The sequence below is a fragment of the Stegostoma tigrinum genome, chromosome X, assembly GCF_030684315.1.
Source record: "Stegostoma tigrinum isolate sSteTig4 chromosome X, sSteTig4.hap1, whole genome shotgun sequence".
NCBI classification, from domain to species: domain Eukaryota; kingdom Metazoa; phylum Chordata; class Chondrichthyes; order Orectolobiformes; family Stegostomatidae; genus Stegostoma; species Stegostoma tigrinum.
In genome coordinates, this window is record NC_081404.1 from 6,758,332 (window position 1) to 6,778,363 (window position 20,032).

The window sequence follows — 20,032 nt, forward strand, 5'->3', positions numbered from 1 at the left end:
TGATTATCTTGAATTCTATACTTGGTGCACTTGTGTGATATGGTTCATGCTGCCACCTATCTGAGGCATTTGCTTTGTGTTTGTACTGATTGCACTAATGACAACACAAGCTTGAAATAGTAAATTCTAACCTTTGCAATGCAGCAGTTGAGATGATCGGTCAGGCACTAGTAAGCGCTCTATGTGTGCAATGACTGGTATATCCTTTGGACATAGTTTGTCTGTGCTCATATTTTACCTGTCAGAGAATGGCCTGAAAATAGCCAGGCCAGTATTTATTCTGGATTTTCCACTACTTGATTTGAGAAAATTGCTGCACTTCCAAATAGGATAGTGAGAACTGGACTGAAGAAAGAGGGTCAGGTTAGCAACGCTGGGTTACATAGAAAGGTATTTTAGTTTTCAGTTGATGTTAGAATAATGAAGTTAAAGAAGCAAAAATTATTTGGCTGTGGGTCTCCTGAATTACATTGATTCTGCTCACAACTTAAAAGTCACACTTTATCACATCAGATCATTTATTTTGATTCTGTACTTGTTCTTTTTTAAATCAATAAATAAGAGTTATACTTTTACTGTAATAAGAATAGAGACTTTATTTGTGCGATTAACCACCTGCGAGTTCTGCTTCACAGACTGATATGTTCGAAAGTCACAATAATTTCATTTAGCAACAGAAGAGAAGGCTGAGAAGAGATCTAATTGAAGAGTTCAAAATCATGAGACCCAGACAGAGTAAATAACAAGAAAATGTTCCCACTTGTGAAAGACTCAAACATAAGAGGGCATAGATTGAAGTAATGAATAAAAGAAACAAAAGTGAAATGAAGGAAAGCTATTTCAGGCAGTGAGGGCTTAGGGATGCACTACCTGAGAGTATGTTGGACAGAGGTTCAATGAAGAAATTCAAAAGGGAATTAGATAGTGATTTGAAAAGGGAGAACGTGCAGGAGTACAAAAGAATGGCAGTACGTGAAATATGCATTTGGAGAGATGGTGCAGGCATAATGTGCCAAATGCTTCTCTCCCACCCACCCCCACCCCCCCACCCTGTGCTGTAACAATTTTGTAATATTCACTTATATGCCCAGTAAAGATACATGATCTGTTGCGTCCACCAGTATTGGGAGAGTAGAATCACATCGTTCAGTTTTTCAGTACAATGTTTCCATTGTTAATGGGATGCAGATATTTACAATTGAAATGTCAAATTAAGGTCACAGTATATGACTTTAAAATGGACACTGAATTATGTCAGTTTGCCCTGGTCCACCTGTTTCTTCACTGGATTCTCACCCTTAAGTTGACTTCCTATATACAGAGTCATATAACTTTTATTCTTAAAAATTAAGGAAATAAGTATTTCACTTTCTGATTGTCAAGATTAGTCCCCTTAGCAGTCAGATCCATATAGCAGCAAAAAGTTTTTCTGTCAGCAACAATATCCACACATTTACTCGGACTGTATACGAGAAGTTACACAGCCCGAACATTTGTCATCTTTTATCCCGTTAAAGAACGCACTGCCATTGTGAAATAGTGTTTTGTTTCAATTAGATTCTGGGCCAGTGAAGTTTATTATTTTTAACTGGTGTTTACATTATAAACCATAGCTCCAGTAAAATTTACAGTTCTGTCAGCTTGGCCTCTTGCATCACGGTGCTATAAGTGGGCAAGTTTGCTTCTTTGATTTTTCAAATAGTTTATTTGTGATGTTGCCCGGGCTATAATGGGTAACTGAGGTACTTCTCCTCTACCTGAAGGGAGGGAATGGCAGGTAAACTTTTCATAACCAACGATGGTGTATTTCTGTACACTTAGTTACTCAGAGGTATTAGCAGTAATCTAGGAAGAAGTCACCCTCATACCTCTTCAGCCAGTGGATGCTACATTGAGAGGGTGAAGGGCAACATTGGCCAGACATTCTTTGAGCTGCACATTGAATTATTTTGGTTTACATTTAAGTAAGAAGTAGGCATTTTAACTCCTCAAACCTGTCAGCCATTCAGTAGCTCATTTGCGGCCTAACTCCGTGTAGCACTTTCATTTCAGAACCCTTGATACCTTTGGTTAACAAGAGTTTTGAAACTGAGATTAATACAAACAATTGATCTAACGTTAAAAACTGTTTTATCCAAAAGAGTTCCAAGCTTGCACCTCAGATTGATTTCTGATTTCCTAAATACTCAGCATAAAGGAATGCAGCAAGGAGAACGTCCCATTGTTTCTCCTGTGTTCCGTGTGTTTTTTTTTGCTGGTAAATCTCTTTCACCATTTTTCCCTCAATGAGTTCATGTGACTCTAGCTGGGTTGCATATATGGGACGAGACTGAAATGTTTCTTTCAATTAATTCAATACATAGCTATGTGTCTAAACCATGTAAATTACGCTTCTGCAAACTTGCAGGCCCGGGTCTCATTCAGTTTTGTATTTTCACACTTTTTTTCCCTTTTTGAGGAATAGAGGGAAAAATAAGCAGGCTGATTAACTTGCTTCAACTGCAAACCAATTTTTTTTTTTCTGTAGCCAACAAGTCCTGGAGTCCTGGGACCCTCAGCTTCTGGTTTAGAGGCAAGGCAGCTACAAATCCTCCATGTGTCTGTATAAATCCACTTTCAGCAATAAATTTAATTTGAAATGTCATGAAGCTGTATGCACGAATTTGAGTGTTTAACTCCTCCTCCAAGTGACTACTATTCAATCCTTATGAGTAGTGAGAACTGTGTTGGCTGCTGAAAATATTTTTGATAGTTACCAAAATAAAATCATCTTCATTGGTTGGATCTTTGACACATCAACATCTTTATTGATTTTGCAAACCTTGTTAATGAAATAGTCAAGCCAAGCTTTATCATGATGACAATAACTGTAGATAAATGCATTAACTTGAAGAAATGCATGTTTGAAAATTCTGTCCCCTTGATGCTTGAAACGAAGTCATTAATTTCATTTTAGTTATCATTTTGGGAGTCTGAGAAGTTTGTTATCATTGATGCAGTATATTGCACCTTTGGAGCTAGCTCTATTGTTTATTCAGTGAAGCATCTCTCAGGAGCCGACAGCTTATGATTCATTAGGAATTAGAAAAAACTGGGAATCTGTTGTACACTTTTCTTAATTGAGTGTCTAATATTGAGTCAGTGGTGAAATAACATATCTCTGGTTAGTTAAAGTACTTTACTGTCTGTGAGATTTCATTTGTGCTCTCTCCTACAGCAGCATAAAAGCCTATTTTTTTAGTTTGGTTAGTGCCATGTTGACTAATGAAGTCACCAATTCAGGTCATAGTGTTGGCACCCCACATTCAGTAAACTTGACATTGCTAACAGGCAATTTACCAGTAATTCCATCTTTTGTGCAATGATTCATTTTTAAACATTAAATTCTTGCACATTTTTGTGGTGGGCAGTTAAATTTAGCATCTCTGCTAGTATTTCAGCATCTCTGATGTGCTTGTAATGCCAAGTTAAATCTTCTGACTCTGATTTGCAAGTGTTGTACAGTAGAAATCGTACATGAAAGCCAATACTGAACAGAAGATTTCATGTTATGATGTGAGGAAATAGGACTACTTCCATTGCCCGCAGCAATGTACTGTAGGTCTATACGCTGCTTTTGTGGATACACTCCACAGAACCAGATGGGTACAGTATTTATAAGAGGCTGTCATGATGTTACGTAAACGAAGATATTTTTAATCAACATGTCCAGGTGTGTTTTGACACAACTCTGGAGCAGGTGAGAATTGCATTCAGGTCACCTGATTCAAAAGTAAGGACATTATCACTGCACCATAGGTAAAGGGACTCGGTGATAATTCAGTCACATTTTAAAGTTGGTCACTTTATTTTCATTTTCAATATATTATGATTTGCCATTAAAATTAAACTAATAAAAGTTAGGGAAATTTGAGGAGCAGAATCAGAGTTGGTGGGAGTGTAAAAGGTTATCTGGAATGAGAAGCTGGAAGATTTAAAACTTACACAGTACCACCTCTCTTAGGGAATGTAATTCCAATGCAGGGAGTTTATTTAGGAAGTTTCCATTGTAAGTTTCAGCACTGAAGTTTATAATGGAAAAACATGACATGAAAGTGAGAGAGCAGGATATGCAGATAGACCCAGAGATTGATCTCCCCTTCTACCCCATGCAGGTGGAAAGCAGTCTGAGTCACCTCTATGGAATTCTGTCCAGGTTGCTCTTTGCCAATATTGACATTTAACCAATAGTAAAGTTCCTGAAGTATTCTTATTATTGTATCAGTCTAGAGAAAAGCAAAGTCAAGTAAACCTACTTATTTGTCATTGCTGTTGACAGTTGACATTTATTTCCTCAGGTCAATGCCCAATTAAACAGTCCTATTAACTCTCCAACTCAGTCGCCAACACCATCTCCAGTGACAAATGTCTGTCCTGCTCTAGCACCACTGCCACTTATTGCCCAGTTCTCCAGACCTGTGGGTCCAGCACAAGGTGAATACTTCTCCAAATAACATTTTTGAAATATTTTGACGTTTTCATATATAGCAGTTCTTATAATGCACAGAATGTTTACATACACAATGCATTAATTACCTCACTTCGTAGTGGTAGTGTACGTTGTAGTAATGGCATTCATTTAAAGTTACTGCAGCTTGTTATAATTAACACAGTTACCTATTCAGTTCCTGCATACTGTTATGGGTACCTCCTAATTACATGCAATGCTGTAACTGGAAGGTGAGTAATGTCAACTGAATGTCGAGCTTCAAGCTATGTAGATGTCTTAAAAGACTGTAGCTTTGAATGTTTCTCTCCACTAATGGATGGTATCCCATTTACTATGCTTTGGGCACAAGTTGCAAACTTAAGTTGCAGAGCATGCTTGCAAAATCAATGTCTGTTTTCTTTAACAGGTGACACTCGTTATTCTTTACTTGGCCAGCCTTTGCAATACAACCTTCCTGTATGCCCACCTCCAGTAATCCATGGACAATGCCAGTATTCAGCTCATCAGGTATGAAATGGAAAAGCATGAGAGGAACGCACTTCCTCTTCAGTAGTTTAGGGCTGGTTTTGGTTTGATTTTTGCACTGGAGGGGTATAGTATCATCTATTAGACTCTGTGAAAGACATCCGCTTAGCACCCAGACAGTAATGTTATCTTGACATTGCAAATAGGGAATATCACACATGATAATCTGCTCAAAGCTCTGGGCTACATGCTAGTTTGTTTTACCTTGATTAAAATGTTACTGTTTCTCAATAGTTTCCTCTTGGTGAGGTTCAATAAGATATGCAATTGGATAAGCTAGACTAAGCTATCCTCCATAGATGTCTGCCCATGTCTCCTGTATGCTAATTGATGCTAAATATTTTCTAAGCTATTTCTGTGAATGAGTACCAGAGTTACACAGTGGATGGACTTATTGATAATCGTGCCATACTGGAGGCTGATGGAGGGAATGAAAAGGAATGTGGTACTGATAGGGGACTGTATAGTCAGGGGATAGATACTTTTCACTGCGGTCATGACTGGGAACTCCTACGGTTGTGTTGCTTGCCTGGTGTCAGAGTAAAGTACATAGAACCCCTATGGTGTGGGAGCAGGCCATTTAGCCCATTGAGTCCACACCAACCCTCCAAAGCCCATTGAGTCCACACCAACCCTCCAAAGAGCATCCCACCCATCCCTACCCTGTCCTTTTAACCCAACGTTTCCCATGGCTAAACCATCTGGCCTGCACTGGACTATTTCCCATGTCAATACACCTAATTTAAACATCTTTGAAATGTGGGAGGAAGCTGGAGCACCGAGAGGAAACCCTTGCAGACACAGGGAGAATATGTAAACTCCATACAGTCGCTGGAAGCTGGGTCCCTGGTGCTGTGAGGCAGCAGTGCTAACCACTGAGACACCGTGCAGCACCATCTTTTTATGGCAACCAGGACCGTCCTGTTAGTATAATCCATGTGAGTACCAACAATTTAGGTAGGGACCTGGAGTGATGATCTGCTGAGACAATTTGAAGAATTAGGACTCAAAGTAAAGCATGCACCTTCAATCTCTGGATTGCTACCTGACCCACATGTAAACTGGTTGGCAGGCCATAACTAGTGGAGTGCGCAGGTTTTTAGTGCTGGAGTCTCAATCTTCACAATCTGTGTTAATGACTTAGATGACAAAACCAAGTGTAATGTATTTAAATTTGCCAATGATACAAAGCTAGGTGGAACATAAAGCCACATAGATCTATAGAAAGGGTAGGTGTCTGAGAACAAATGGCACATGGAATATAATGTGGGGAACTGTGAGGTATTCACTTTGGTTTTAAGAATAGAAATGTAGGTGTTTCTCAGTGGAGTAAAAGGTCTTTTCATATTGATGCTCAGGAAAGCCCAGTTGTACTTATACCAGGAATACAGAAAATTATACACAAGAAAGAAACAAGAAAACAAATGGTATGTTGACCTTTATTGCAAGGGGACTGGACACTAAGGACAAAGTAGTCTTGCTACAGTTATATAAGGGTTGGGTGAGACCACACCTGCAATTCTATGCATAGTTTCAGTCTCCATGTTTAAGGAAGAATATACCTACTTTGGATATGGTACGGAGAAGGTTCACTCAATTGGTCGCTGAGATGAGATGGCTTCCTATAATGAGAGGCTGAGTAAATTGGGTCAACATTCTCTTTAGAAGAAATGAAAGTGATCTTATTGAGACAGGCTAGATTCAGAAAGACATTTGATAAGGAAGGTAATGAGTCAATGTTTCATCTCATGGGGGAGTCTTGAACTAGGAGGCACCAGTTTCAGAATAAAGGGGTCTCCCACTTAAGACAGAGATAAGGAGCAATTTCTGCTTTGAGAAGGGTTTTATCTTCAGAATTTTGCTCTGCACAGAGGAGTAAAGTCTGAAGTCATTGGCTGTGTTGAAGACAGCTTTTTGATCTGCATGGGAGTTAAAGGTTATTGGGAAGGCAGGAAGGGGACAGGTAGCAGAGTGGAGGTAAAGCCGCAAATAAGATCAGTCATGATCTTTTTGAATGGCCTACACCTGCTTTTTTTTAATGGTCTAATCTATTTCCTTTTGTAAGCTACTACTGATCTTTCTGTACTGTAGTATGATTCTGTGATTTATTTTATTTGAAAGGGTCCATGCAGTACAAAACATACTAAACGAGGAAAGAAGCCAACCCTGAAATCAGCGTCTACCGACCTTGGCACAGGTGATGTTGGTTAGTATCTGAACCGTTGCAGAAATTATGTAAATGGATTAATTTTCAGGTGAAGGTTCTCCATGCTGAAAATGTGACTATCAAAAGCTGAATCACTATTCACGTTGCACTGCTTACTAATAATTTGTGGTCCTTATTCAGATAATAGATTTGAATTATTCAGTAATTTAAATTAAACAATGTAAATGACACAGCAAAGTAGCAATGTCTTGAAAATAGGCATTAAATATTTTGGCTGAAGTAGACATTAAATTACCAAATAACTTAGCAAAATCTAGAAACTTGTTTGTCACTATGACCCCCTCAACAGTAATTGTTCCTCCACATATCTCAACATTGAAGTTGTTGACTCCACTAATCTCCTCTGTCTTAGGTTCATTCCTCATTGTCTGCCTGTACTGTTCATTCTGTTAATAGACATATTGTTCATTCTTAACCTTTTCACGATTAAGTTTAATTTTAATACTTGTTCACCCACTTACATAATCAACCTAATTCATTCTGCAATCAATTGCATCCACTTGCCCTACTACTCTCCCTTTTTCAATGTTGTCTCAAATTTAACAAGCTTACCTTTAATTTCTGCAACAAGGTCATTTATTTACACAAGTGAGTAACAGAAGTGTCAGCACTTGTACTCCAACGTCAGTATGACACTATACCTTTCCTGGACCACCTCAAGCTTAGATTTTTGAATAAGGATTATTTTAACACCAGCAGTAACCTATTTAAAGTAATGGTTTAATAAAGCAAATGTAGCCTGGACATTGTCAAAGTTTTGCTGAAAATCCAAATCTATTTCCATTTGCTATTTGTTTTGACTTTTTTGAAGATGTTATAAAAGCTTTCTCATGGCAAATCAATTGCATCTAAGTTGATCCTCATTCTTTCTTCTACAGATACTTCTGTGTACTAAAGGTTAGGCTGGTTTCTATTACAGTCCTCATTAATGATAGCTAATGAACCGGTTACCTGAGTCAAGTTGATCCCTTTTTTTCCAGAAGGTACTATGCTTTCTGCAACCCACCTTGGGACCATTTCTGGTACTGGTACCCAATACTTTTTACTTTGCTGTGGCAAACACCCTATAAATTTCACAGTCCTCTCCAACTGCACGCTTTGATGTATGATTTGACTGAGGAGGTTTCTTAGTCTTCTGTGCTTTTACCTGTCAAAGACTTGCATAGCTTGGGTTACTTGCTTGGTAGGAAATGTTTTCAGACCTAAATTCTGTCACCAGATGAGTAGAATGAAATTTTCGTATATTTGGGGTGTTCTGTGCCTGTGTTCTGTGACAATCTCGATGCAAAATTATAATCTGCATATTTGTTTGCGATAGAATGAAATTTGTCCAGTATGCAGTCAAAATATACCAATGGCGTGTTTGCTGTTTGTGGAACTCTTCACACTGGAAATTTAAATTAAACATTGACAAGTCTAATTTCTTGAATCAGCTTATTACCTAATTGGAATATCAGATTAGAAAATACAGTAGCTTTTTTTTCCCGAGGGAACAGTATTTGTATTAGTTATAATTCGTGATCTGAAAAAACCCACTTCAACTTGGCAGCACAGCAGTGAAATAACCTGCATATGGAATTTTTCTTGCATGAAAAGATAAAGTTATTAGTCATTTTAGTTCATCCTCCACCCTTCTGCTACATGGCAATCAACAAGGTTTTAGAGTAGATCTATAGCTCGGGTTGTGGGTGTTGAGGTTGTTTGGCTCACCGAACTGGTTTGTTGTTCCGCAGATGTTTTGTTACCGTGCTTGGTAACATCCTCAGTGCAGCCTCTGATGAAGCATCGGTGTGTTTGCCAGTCTGGCTTTTAAACTGTGGGGTCCATTGCAATGGATTGCCTCACTTCCAGGTTTCCTCCATAGTGGAATGTATATGGGGTTGAGTTCAATGTGTTTACTAATAGCCTGCTTCGTGGAGTGCCATGCTGCCAGGAATTCTCGTGCTTGTCTCTGCCTAGCCTGTCCCAGGATCTTGGTGTTGTCCCAGTCGAAGTGGTGGTTCTCCTTGTCCATGTAGATTGAGATGAGTGAGTATTAGTCGTGTCTTTTTGTTGCCATTTGGTGTTCATGTAGTCTTTTTGTTAGTTTCTTTCCTGTTTGTCCGATGTAGTGTTTCTCGCAGTCTCTGCAGGGGACATTATAGATAACATTGGTCCTGTTCATGGCGGGGAGTGGATCTTTAGTTCGGGTGAGCACTTGTCGTAGGGTTGATGTGGGTTTGTGTGCCACTCTGATGCCCAGTGACAGAGAAGTCTTGTGGCGAGTTCTGACATGTTCCTGATGTAGGGTAGTGTGATGAGTGTGTTGGGGCATCTAGAATCTTTCTGATGCTGTTCCTGTAGGCATCTCCTGACCCAGTTCTTTGGATATCCATTATCCTTGAACACTTGGATTTGAACACAAGAAAAAACACTCCCCTCTTGGCGTAGTTCCATGTTGCTGCAGCGCGAACACTAAAAGGGCAACAACACACTGCAGCAACATGGAACTACGCCAAGAGGGGGAGGAATACCTCTTCCAAGTGTTCAAGGATAATGGATATCCAAAGAACTGGGTCAGGAGATGCCTACAGGAACAGCATCAGAAAGATTCTACACGCCCCGACACACTCATCACACTACCCTACATCAGGAACATGTCAGAACTCACCACAAGACTTCTCTGGTCACTGGGCATCAGAGTGGCACACAAACCCACATCAACCCTACGACAAGTGCTCACCTGAACTAAAGATCCACTCCCCGCCATGAACAGGACCAATGTTATCTATAATGTCCCCTGCAGAGACTGCGAGAAACACTACATCGGACAAACAGGAAAGAAACTAACAACAAGACTACATGAACGCCAACTGGCTACAAAAAGACACGACCAATACTCACTCATCTCAATCTACATGGACAAGGAGAACCACCACTTCGACTGGGACAACACCAAGATCCTGGGACAGGCTAGGCAGAGACAAGCACGAGAATTCCTGGCAGCATGGCACTCCACGAAGCAGGCTATTAGTAAACACATTGAACTCAACCCCATATACATTCCACTATGGAGGAAACCTGGAAGTGAGGCAATCCATCACAATGGACCTCAGTTTAAAAACCAGGTGGGAAAACACACCGACACTTCATTAGAGGCTGCATTGAGGATGTTACCAAGCACGGTAACGAAATGTCTGCGGAACAACAAGCCAGCTCGGCGAGCCAAACAACCTCAATGGCAATCAACAACTGAGTGAGGAGATGAGATATGTTTATTAGGAATAGAGATATCATTCAAAGTTCTGAATTCCTGACTGCCCAAAACTGGCCATATTTCATTCTTAAATTAGTTGAATAAAGCCTGACAACAACCACCTAGATATTGTCTTCCGTGGTATCTTTTGGTCCAAGTAAAGACAAGAATACAGACTGCAGGAAGTGTGGAGGGCCCCTTCCTCCTGCAACAAATCTGTCGGGCTATATCAACCTTGAGTCCATTTTGCAGACTTGCAGAACAAGAAAAAGGCAGATTTCTTACCTGAAAATGTATGGAAGGACTCTTGATATCCGGCTGCTTCACTTTACACAGAATCACAAGATTCAGTATATGCATCCTCCAGTACCAGTCTGAGCCAGTGAAATAATTCCATTAACCTGAAACCTTTACCTGTTCTCTGTAGGTATCTGTTACTAACAACTGCTTTATCCCTGAGGAAGAGGGTTAAAACCCTACGTCATGCAGCCTAGTTTCAACGTATTCCAACCACGATTTCCAAATGCCCAAGATTGCCTTGACATCTGCAGGAATTAAAGATTAATCTCCTGGATGAATCTGTGTAAAAAATCATTGGACCGTTACAACAAATATATTTTCTTTTGAATGTTTCTGTTTTATTGCTTTTAAACATTGTTGGTAATGGTGAAGGAACGCTGGATGGGGTGGCTGCAGGGGAAGGTTATGTAAGATACATCTCCGGACCAGCATTGCAGATGTCGTTCTTCAGCTAATTCAATTCACTTGACATGATATGAAGAAAAGTTAGAGGCACTGGATACCGCAAAGGCTATGGGTCCTGAAAGCAGTCTAGCAACAGTACTGAAAACTTGTGTTCCAAAGTTGCCTCTCCCCCAGCTGTTCCATTTCAGTTACAACACTGGCATTTACTTGACAATGCGAAAACTTGTGCAGGAATGTCCTGTACACAAAAAGCAGAACAGATACAACCCTGCCAGCTACCACCCCGTACGTCTACTCTCAATCATCACTAAAATGATGGCAAGTGTCATCTACAGTGCTATCAAGCAGCACCCACTCAGCAATGGCACTGCCTGGATGGGGGCAGCCCCAACAACACTCAAGAGGCTTGACAAAGGAGCCAGTCAATTAGCATCCATTCACTGCCACCAACATTCATTCCCTCCACCTCCCATGCACAGAAGCAGCAGTTTGTACCATCGCCAGCTAGAAGAACAAGGGCAGCAGATTAATGGGAGCACCATCACCTGCAAGTTCCCCACCAAGTCTAACACCTTCCTGAATTGTGTCATGATGACAATTCAGAACCCGAAGACTACAGACAGACTTTAACTTTTAACTCCAAATGACTTTTTTTTTCCCCAAAAAGGAGTGCTACGGATGAAAAAAGGCTGTGGATGCAAAGTCAGTGCTGTCTGACAAGGTCCTGTGTGGGTCCCTTGAAATTTAGCATCATAGAGTGCCAGGGAAGCATCAAACAGAGAGAGAGAGACATACCAGGAAAAAATAATAAAGGATCTGACTGTCTCCCCTGTCAGCAGAAAGCCACCTCTCGTGGGCATTTCTTTTTGTGTTTTATCCTCCAGGAATATCCAAAAAAAGGATTAAAAACTGACTACAGCATTGGTCTGTGTGCGTGGCCATGGAAGAACTGTGCTGGTAAATTGAGGTTCATGTGTACTAGCCTGGGTTCAAGTGCTAGTGTGCTGTGATGGTCACAGCTGAAGAGCCATCCCACTAGGCGCCCCTGCATTGCAGGTAGAATGGCTCTCATGCTGAAAGTGCGAAAAGCCAGCTTGCATGCAAGCCTTAGGAAAGGAAACAGGACAACAGAAGAATTCTCTCACTTTGAGTACGGCCAGCAACCAATATCATAGAAGACAGGACAAAAGGATTTCAAGTAACTTTAAAGCCAATAATCCTAGAATCGACTGTGAAATGATTCACATTCCACTGTCTACTCTTCATGTACCACCCAGACAGACTGATCTGTTTATCTTTCAAGATAACAAGGTGTAGAGCTGGGTGAACACAGCAGGCCAAGCAGCATCAGAGTAGCAGGAAGGCTGATGTTTCGGGCCTAAACGCTTCTTCAGAAAATCTTCTGAAGACCCTTCTGAAGAAGGGTCTAGGCCCAAAACGTCAGCTTTCCTGCTCCTCTGATGCTGCTTGGCCTGCTGTGTTCACCCAGCTCTACACCTTGTTATCTCAGATTCTCCAGCATCTGCAGTTCCTACTATCTCTGTTTATCTTTCAACTGTTTTTTTAAAGTTCACTTTTTATTCCTAATCAGTTTGTATTTGTGTTGCATTATTATTGGTTTTCACTTTAGCAACTAATCTCGCTTTTTTTTTAACTCACTGAAGCCTGGTTAAATTGACTCCTTTTAAAACATGGTCTGGGACATATCCTTAAAGGAGGGATCCTTTTTAAATTGGCCTTGTTGTAACCAATCTAGGGGGCAGATGAATAAAGAAAGGGAGTCAGTTCATGCTTCCTCAGCTGGTACTTAACAATTTGGAGTGTCTGTCTGGAATGATAATAATCTAGCCAACCTAACTTGGAATCTGCTCATAATGTTTAAAGGTTTGGTAAAGATCTGTAGCTCGGGTTGTGGATGAGGTTGTTGACTTTGCTCACTGAGCTGTCTGGTTCTCATTCAGACATTTTGTCACCATGATAGGTGACATCATCGGTGAAGCCTCCGTTGAAGATCCCAGACAGGCCAAAACCAGAAATGACATTACTCACCATAATGGACGGGACAGTATCAATTCCAAGCGGAGTAGAATAACATCACTTCTTCAGAGGTTTCACTGATGATGTTACCTAGCCTGGTGACAAAATGTCTGAATAGAACATAGAACATAGAACAGTACAGCACAGAACAGGCCCTTCAGCCCACAATGTTGTGCCGACCATTGATCCTCATGTATGCACCCTCAAATTTCTGTGACCATATACATGTCCAGCAGTCTCTTAAATGACCCCAATGACCTTGCTTCCACAACTGCTGCTGGCAACGCATTCCATGCTCTCACAACTCTCTGCGTAAAGAACCTGCCTCTGACATCCCCTCTATACTTTCCACCAACCAGCTTAAAACTATGACCCCTCATGCTAGCCATTTCTGCCCTGGGAAATAGTCTCTGGCTATCAACTCTATCTATGCCTCTCATTATCTTGTATACCTCAATTAGGTCCCCTCTCCTCCTCCTTTTCTCCAATGAAAAGAGACCGAGCTCAGTCAACCTCTCTTCATAAGATAAGCCCTCCAGTCCAGGCAGCATCCTGGTAAACCTCCTCTGAACCCTCTCCAAAGCATCCACATCTTTCCTATAATAGGGCGCCCAGAACTGGCCGCAGTATTCCAAGTGCGGTCTAACCAAAGTTTTATAGAGCTGCAACGAGATCTCACGACTCTTAAACTCAATCCCCCTGTTAATGAAAGCCAAAACACCATATGCTTTCTTAACAACCCTGTCCACTTGGGTGGCCATTTTAAGGGATCTATGTATCTGCACACCAAGATCCCTCTGTTCCTCCACGCTGCCAAGAATCCTATCCTTAATCCTGTACTCAGCTTTCAAATTCGACCTTCCAAAATGCATCACCTCGCATTTATCCAGGTTGAACTCCATCTGCCACCTCTCAGCCCATCTCTGCATCCTGTCAATGTCCCGCTGCAGCCTACAACAGCCCTCTACACTGTCAACGACACCTCCGACCTTTGTGTCGTCTGCAAACTTGCTGACCCATCCTTCAATTCCCTCGTCCAAGTCATTAATAAAAATTACAAACAGTAGAGGCCCAAGGACAGAGCCCTGTGGAACTCCACTCACCACTGACTTCCAGGCAGAATATTTTCCTTCTACTACCACTCGCTGTCTTCTGTTGGCCAGCCAATTCTGTATCCAAGCAGCTAAGTTCCCCTGTATCCCATTCCTCCTGACCTTCTGAATGAGCCTACCATGGGGAACCTTATCAAATGCCTTACTGAAGTCCATATACACCACATCCACAGCTCGACCCTCATCAACTTTTCTAGTCACATCCTCAAAAAACTCGATAAGGTTTGTAAGGCATGACCTACCCCTCACAAAGCCGTGTTGACTGTATTTGATCAAGCCATGCTCTTCCATATGGTCATAAATCTTATCCCTCAGAATCCTTTCTAACACCTTGCAGACGACAGACGTGAGACTTACCGGTCTATAATTGCCGGGGATTTCCCTATTTCCTTTCTTGAAGAGAGGAATTACATTTGCCTCTCTCCAGTCCTCAGGTACGACTCCAGTGGAGAGCGAGGATGCAAAGATCTTCGCAAGTGGCGAAGCAATTGCATTTCTCGCTTCCCAAAGCAGCCGAGGACAAATCTGATCCGGGCCTGGCGACTTGTCAATCTTAATGTTTGACAAAATTTTCAGCACATCAGCTTCGTCTATCTCTATCCATTCCAGCATGCACACCTGCTCTTCAAAGGTTTCATTCACTACAAAGTTGGTTTCTTTCGTAAAGACAGAAGCAAAAAACTCATTTAGGGCTTCCCCTACCTCCTCAGGCTCCACACACAAGTTCCCTATGCTATCCCTGATCGGCCCTACTCTTTCTTTGACCATTCTCTTATTCCTCACGTAAGTGTAAAATGCCTTTGTGTTTTCCCGGATTCCTTCTGCCAAGCCTTTCTCGTGCCCCCTCCTGGCTCTCCTCAGACCATTTTTGAGCTCCTTCCTTGCCTGCATGTAATCCTCTCTAGCTGAACTTGACCCTAGCTTTCTCCACCTTATGTAAGCTACCTTCTTCCTTTTCACTAGAAGCTCCACCGCTCTTGTCATCCAAGGTTCCTTAATCTTACCCCTTCTTGCCTGTCTCAGAGGGACATATTTACTCATCACTCCAGTGATAACCAGCCAGCTTGGAGAGCAAGTCAACAATCTCATCTGCTCATAACACTTAGCAATATATCACCATTCCTTCAGTGTCACTGGGTTCAAATCTTGGAAACCCCTCACTAGCAGCACGGTGGGTGTCCCTACACCCCAAGGAGTATAGGGCATTAAGGGGAGGCGATGGCCTAGTGGTATTATCACTGGACTATTAATACAGAGACCCAGATGATGTTCTGGGGACCCGGGTTCGAATCCTGCCATGGCAGATGGTGGAATTTGAATTCAATAAAATATCTGGAACTAAGAATCTAATGATGACTGTGAATCGATTGTTGGAAAATCGCATCTGGTTCACTAATGCCATTTAGGGAAGGAAATTGCCATCCTTACCTGGTGTGGCCTACTTGTGACTCCAGACCCACAGCAATGTGGTTGGCTCTTAACTGTCCTCTGGGCAATTAGGGATGGGCAATAAATGCTGCCTGGTCAGTGACGCCCTCATCCCGTGAATGAATAAAGGAAAAGAAATTGAAGGATGGTAACAAATTCTGGTGTAGGCAGCAATGTTCATATCCTATGAAAGAATAAAAAAAAAATTCAGCAACAACGCATCGTAAATTGTAAAAGGAAACATTGGAAGCCGAATTAAGAGAAATGAACATGAACATTATGGTGAAAATGCATTGATTTAAATTGTATGCAGCCTGTGTTGGCTTGTTGCACAACTGTGCTGCTTATTCAAGATATGGGGAACTTCATGCTGAAAACTCTATTGTGTTCCTGAAGCAACTGAATTGTCTCATAATACCTAATTGGCACTCAACTGTTCTTATTGTTATTTCTGCAAATGTCCCAGATTGAATGAGCTTTTTTTGGCTTTGTTCCCAGAAATGACTTGCATAAATTTGTATTTGTGTAAATGTGTTCAATACAAAATGGTTGTACAAGAGATTTCAATTCATTTCTGCATGACACTGCCAACAGCTGAGCCAAAATTGCTGTCCCTGCCTCATTGTGGCAAATGTTGTGCCGAGATAAAATAGCTCTATACAGTGAAGTGTTATAACATCCAAGGCCAACTCTACAGTCTTCATTCCATGTTTTCCACACAATCCAAAACAAAGGACGGCCCGAAAGAGTTTCTGAAGCAGAGTCATTTTGGACGCAAAATGTTAATTCTGTTTCTTCTCCACTGCTGCTGCCAGATCTGCTGACTTTCTCCAGCGTTTCCTGTTTTTATAACAGAAGAGAATAGCTTCATAGGTTTTGTAATCTGCTCCTTCCACTTGATGAAAATTTCTAAGGCTTACGTTATTGTTTCAGTTGATTTCATGTTTGCCGTATTATCTGTATCTCTGCAGGAGTTAGCATCTGTGGATCTTCAGTGAGTGGTCTGGTGGACTATATGCAGGGTAGGAATGAATTCCTAGTTCCTCCAGGCTATTTACTGAAGTTTGTAATACACAGTGGCAAATATCTCTGCAGTGATGTTCTACAAAATTATTCAGTTTCTGTGATGACCCATACATTTTGGAGTACCTTCAGAATTTCCCAGTTAATTTTAGACCTGTGTTGAAGCCATATTGCAGTTTTTTTTTTGTTCTGACCATGTTTGCGATTGTTTAGGAATATCCTATTCATGCACCCCATCCACCACTAAACATCCACTCCCTCCATGACCGACACTCAGACACAGCAGTGTGTACCATCCACAAGGTGCCCTGCAGCAATTCACCAAAGATTCTTAGACAGCACCTTCTAAACCTGTGGCTGCTACCATCTAGAAGGACAAGGGCAGCAGATACATGGGTACATCACCCCTTGCAAGATCCCCCCCAGACCTCCTTACCATCCTGACTTGGAAGTATATTACTGGGTCAAGATCCTGGAATTGCCTCCCTAATGGCATTGTGGGTCCACCCACAGCACATGGATTGCAGCTGTTGAAGACAGCAGCTCACCATCACCTTCTTAAGGGGTAACTAGGGATGGACAGTGAATGTTGATCTTGTTATCAGCTCCCATACCTTACTTTTTTTTTAAACCTATTTGGAAATTGTGACACTAGAAGCATTCACTAGTTCATAGCCAACAGCATCTACTCTGTATCTTCTGAGGTGATGTGCATTCATGCTCTCTCTATGAAAGACTTCAGTTTTGGTCCACACACTCTGAGCTAGAGCTCTTGTTGTAGGCAATACCTATTTGATTTTGGATTCTGCTTTGACAGTCCTTGAGACATTATTCATGATCCAGCTAGAGGTATTTCCATGTTTTATTACCATTTTCACTGTATTCATAAAGCACCAATTTACTCTGCCTTTTGTACAGTGCAACTTAAGAAGGTTGAACAGTTGTATTTCCTATGGTAGAAAGACATCAGGCAAATTGGTTTTGTCAGAGTGGTTAACTAAGTGAATTGTTCATGTTTTTATGCTACTGTAAGCTTGTGGATGAAACCTGGGCACATTTAAAGGCCATTTCCATGGCATTATTCTGGGCACCTTTTTCATGTTACCATTGATAGTATTTGTTACGTTGTCACATTAATATTAATCCTTATACCTTAACTGTGAAAAGAAATATTTAGTAGAGTGCTACATACAACAATGGAGCTGAATTTGCAGTTTAATGCAATTTCTGTTGTTAATGTGTAAACAACCCATCAGGTTGTGGCAAGGAAGTCTCCAAATGCCAGTTGCACCACTGCATTGTGAGCTTTGTGAACATGGCAGCTCACCATTCGCCTCCATTGTGTTTCAATTAATTATTGTATTTGCATTGTTACAACAAATTGATCGCTTGCAGGAAACTAGGTTGGTAACAGTCCTTCTAATGATCTGCCAATGCATCTGACCCTCTCTGGTCCCAAAAGAAACTGAAGTTACATTCTAGCAGGTCGTAATTATTCCTAGAAGTTTATTAAGTTTATTTTTTTAATGCAGTCTTTCTATTCTTACTCAAATCATTCTCTTTCAGTGTTTCATTTTCTGCACTTAATTTGACTTTAATTTGCCTATATCCATCCCTATCCTTTCTCGGTTTCGTTTGCTACCCTAGAAATTAATTAGTTCAGGAGATGGACTGCTCTTCCTATCCTTCACCAATATGCCAGATGCCCTCTTGATCTCTCTGTTACTGGTTCTTAGTTCTAGTAGTTTGCAACACCAAAACTTTGCTCTTAAAAGGGTAATGTAAATGGAAAATCACATTTCACACTCCAGCACATTCCTTGGAAGATTTGTTTTGGCAGTTGTTATGACACCTCTGAAAAGATTTTTTCCATTCTGAATTGACAAAATTTTGGCATGTTCTTGTGTGTATGGAAGACTCTCATTTTATCTGTCTGATCTAGAGTCCTGGAGCTTATTAAGCTTTGTATGCAAACCTGTCTCTGTCTGCACTTTACATCTACTTTTGCTGCCACTTGATTCTAGATGTGCACATCAATTCTCTTAAATGAGGACTTGTACACATTTGAGATTTGCTCACTAAAGTTTTATGGCTCCAGCAATCTGAAAGGGACAGTTAATGCTTAACTTGACATTGGTTGGATAACTTTTACATTTCTTTTTTGAGAGTGTGCTGTATCTAAGTAAGTGACTGCAAGAAAGGTCAGTAACCTGCCATTAATATCTATTCTAATGCAATTTGCTCTCAATTGTAACAAATCACTGGCTGATTTGGCATTGGCTGATCTACATTGTCTTGTGAATTGCAAAATGTGCTGCTATTAGCTGGTCTGATTTGATGAAGAGGGAGACTTGAAAATATGCAGCATCAGCAAATGAATGTTCTTATGTACTTGAAGTTGTACGGTGTCGTCAGTCATAACCCCGATGAGAATCAATCTTCTCATCCGTCCAGTGTGTTAATATTTGTTTGCCAGCCATTAAGTATCAAAAGAAATCACATTGGTAGACAATTAAAAGCTCCTGGAAATTAGACAAGACTTTAGCAGCAGTTTATGCATTCATGCGAATGTCTTCTGTGCTCGTTCCAGCAGTGCACTGGAGCAATATCAGTCTGCCAGGTATGTTTTGTTCAGCTTTTTGTGCAAATATTTATGCTGCTGGTTATGTTTTAAGATAGGTATTGGGCAGCAAGGGCAACCGATTTATAGTGACTTCACACTGTCCCTCTAAAGTTTGATACGCACACAAAAGTGGGATTGATTTCCAAATGTTGACATGTCATGCAAGATGAATACCAGATGACAGTGCGCAAAGGGGCTTTCATTGTTCCTCTCAAGAGGGGAGGGAGAGATGGCACGGTGGCTCAGTGGTTAGCACCGCAGCCTCACAGCACCAGGGACCCAGGTTTGATTCCAGCCTCGGGTAACTGTCTGTGTGGAGTTTGCACGTTCTCCCCGTGTCTGTGTGGGTTTCCACCAGGTGCTCTAGTTTCTTCCCACAGTCCAAAGATGCACAGGTTAGGTGGATTGGCCATGCTAAATTGCCCGTAGTATCCAGGGATGTGTAATTTAGGTGGATTAGCCATGGGAAATGCAGGGTTACAGGGATAGGGTAGATGAGTGAGCCTGAGTGTAATGCTGTTCGCACATTCAGTGTGCATTTGTTGGGCCGAATGGCCTGTTTCCATACCGTAGGGATTTTATGATTATTCTATGATGACCTGGCAGACCATAACAGAAAGCTGAGTGA

At 41.2% G+C, this 20,032-nt stretch overlaps 1 protein-coding gene across 13 annotated transcripts in view; it reads left to right on the forward strand.

Moving 5' to 3' along the window:
• The window catches only part of LOC125448288 (R3H domain-containing protein 2), a 265,250-nt gene that overhangs the window by 243,337 nt on the left and 1,881 nt on the right, over nucleotides 1–20,032 (forward strand). For 11 of the 13 annotated variants that reach the window (XM_059643331.1, XM_048523499.1, XM_048523500.1 and 8 more), the window contains 3 exons: nucleotides 4,338–4,473; nucleotides 4,896–4,996; nucleotides 7,136–7,220. In XM_059643331.1, coding sequence (XP_059499314.1) covers nucleotides 4,338–4,473; nucleotides 4,896–4,996; nucleotides 7,136–7,220 — 322 coding nt within the window. Of the gene's footprint in view, nucleotides 1–4,337; nucleotides 4,474–4,895; nucleotides 4,997–7,135; nucleotides 7,221–10,903; nucleotides 10,933–20,032 lie in introns of those variants that run through there. The other 2 variants (XM_059643332.1, XM_048523494.2) reach the window with 2 other exon arrangements.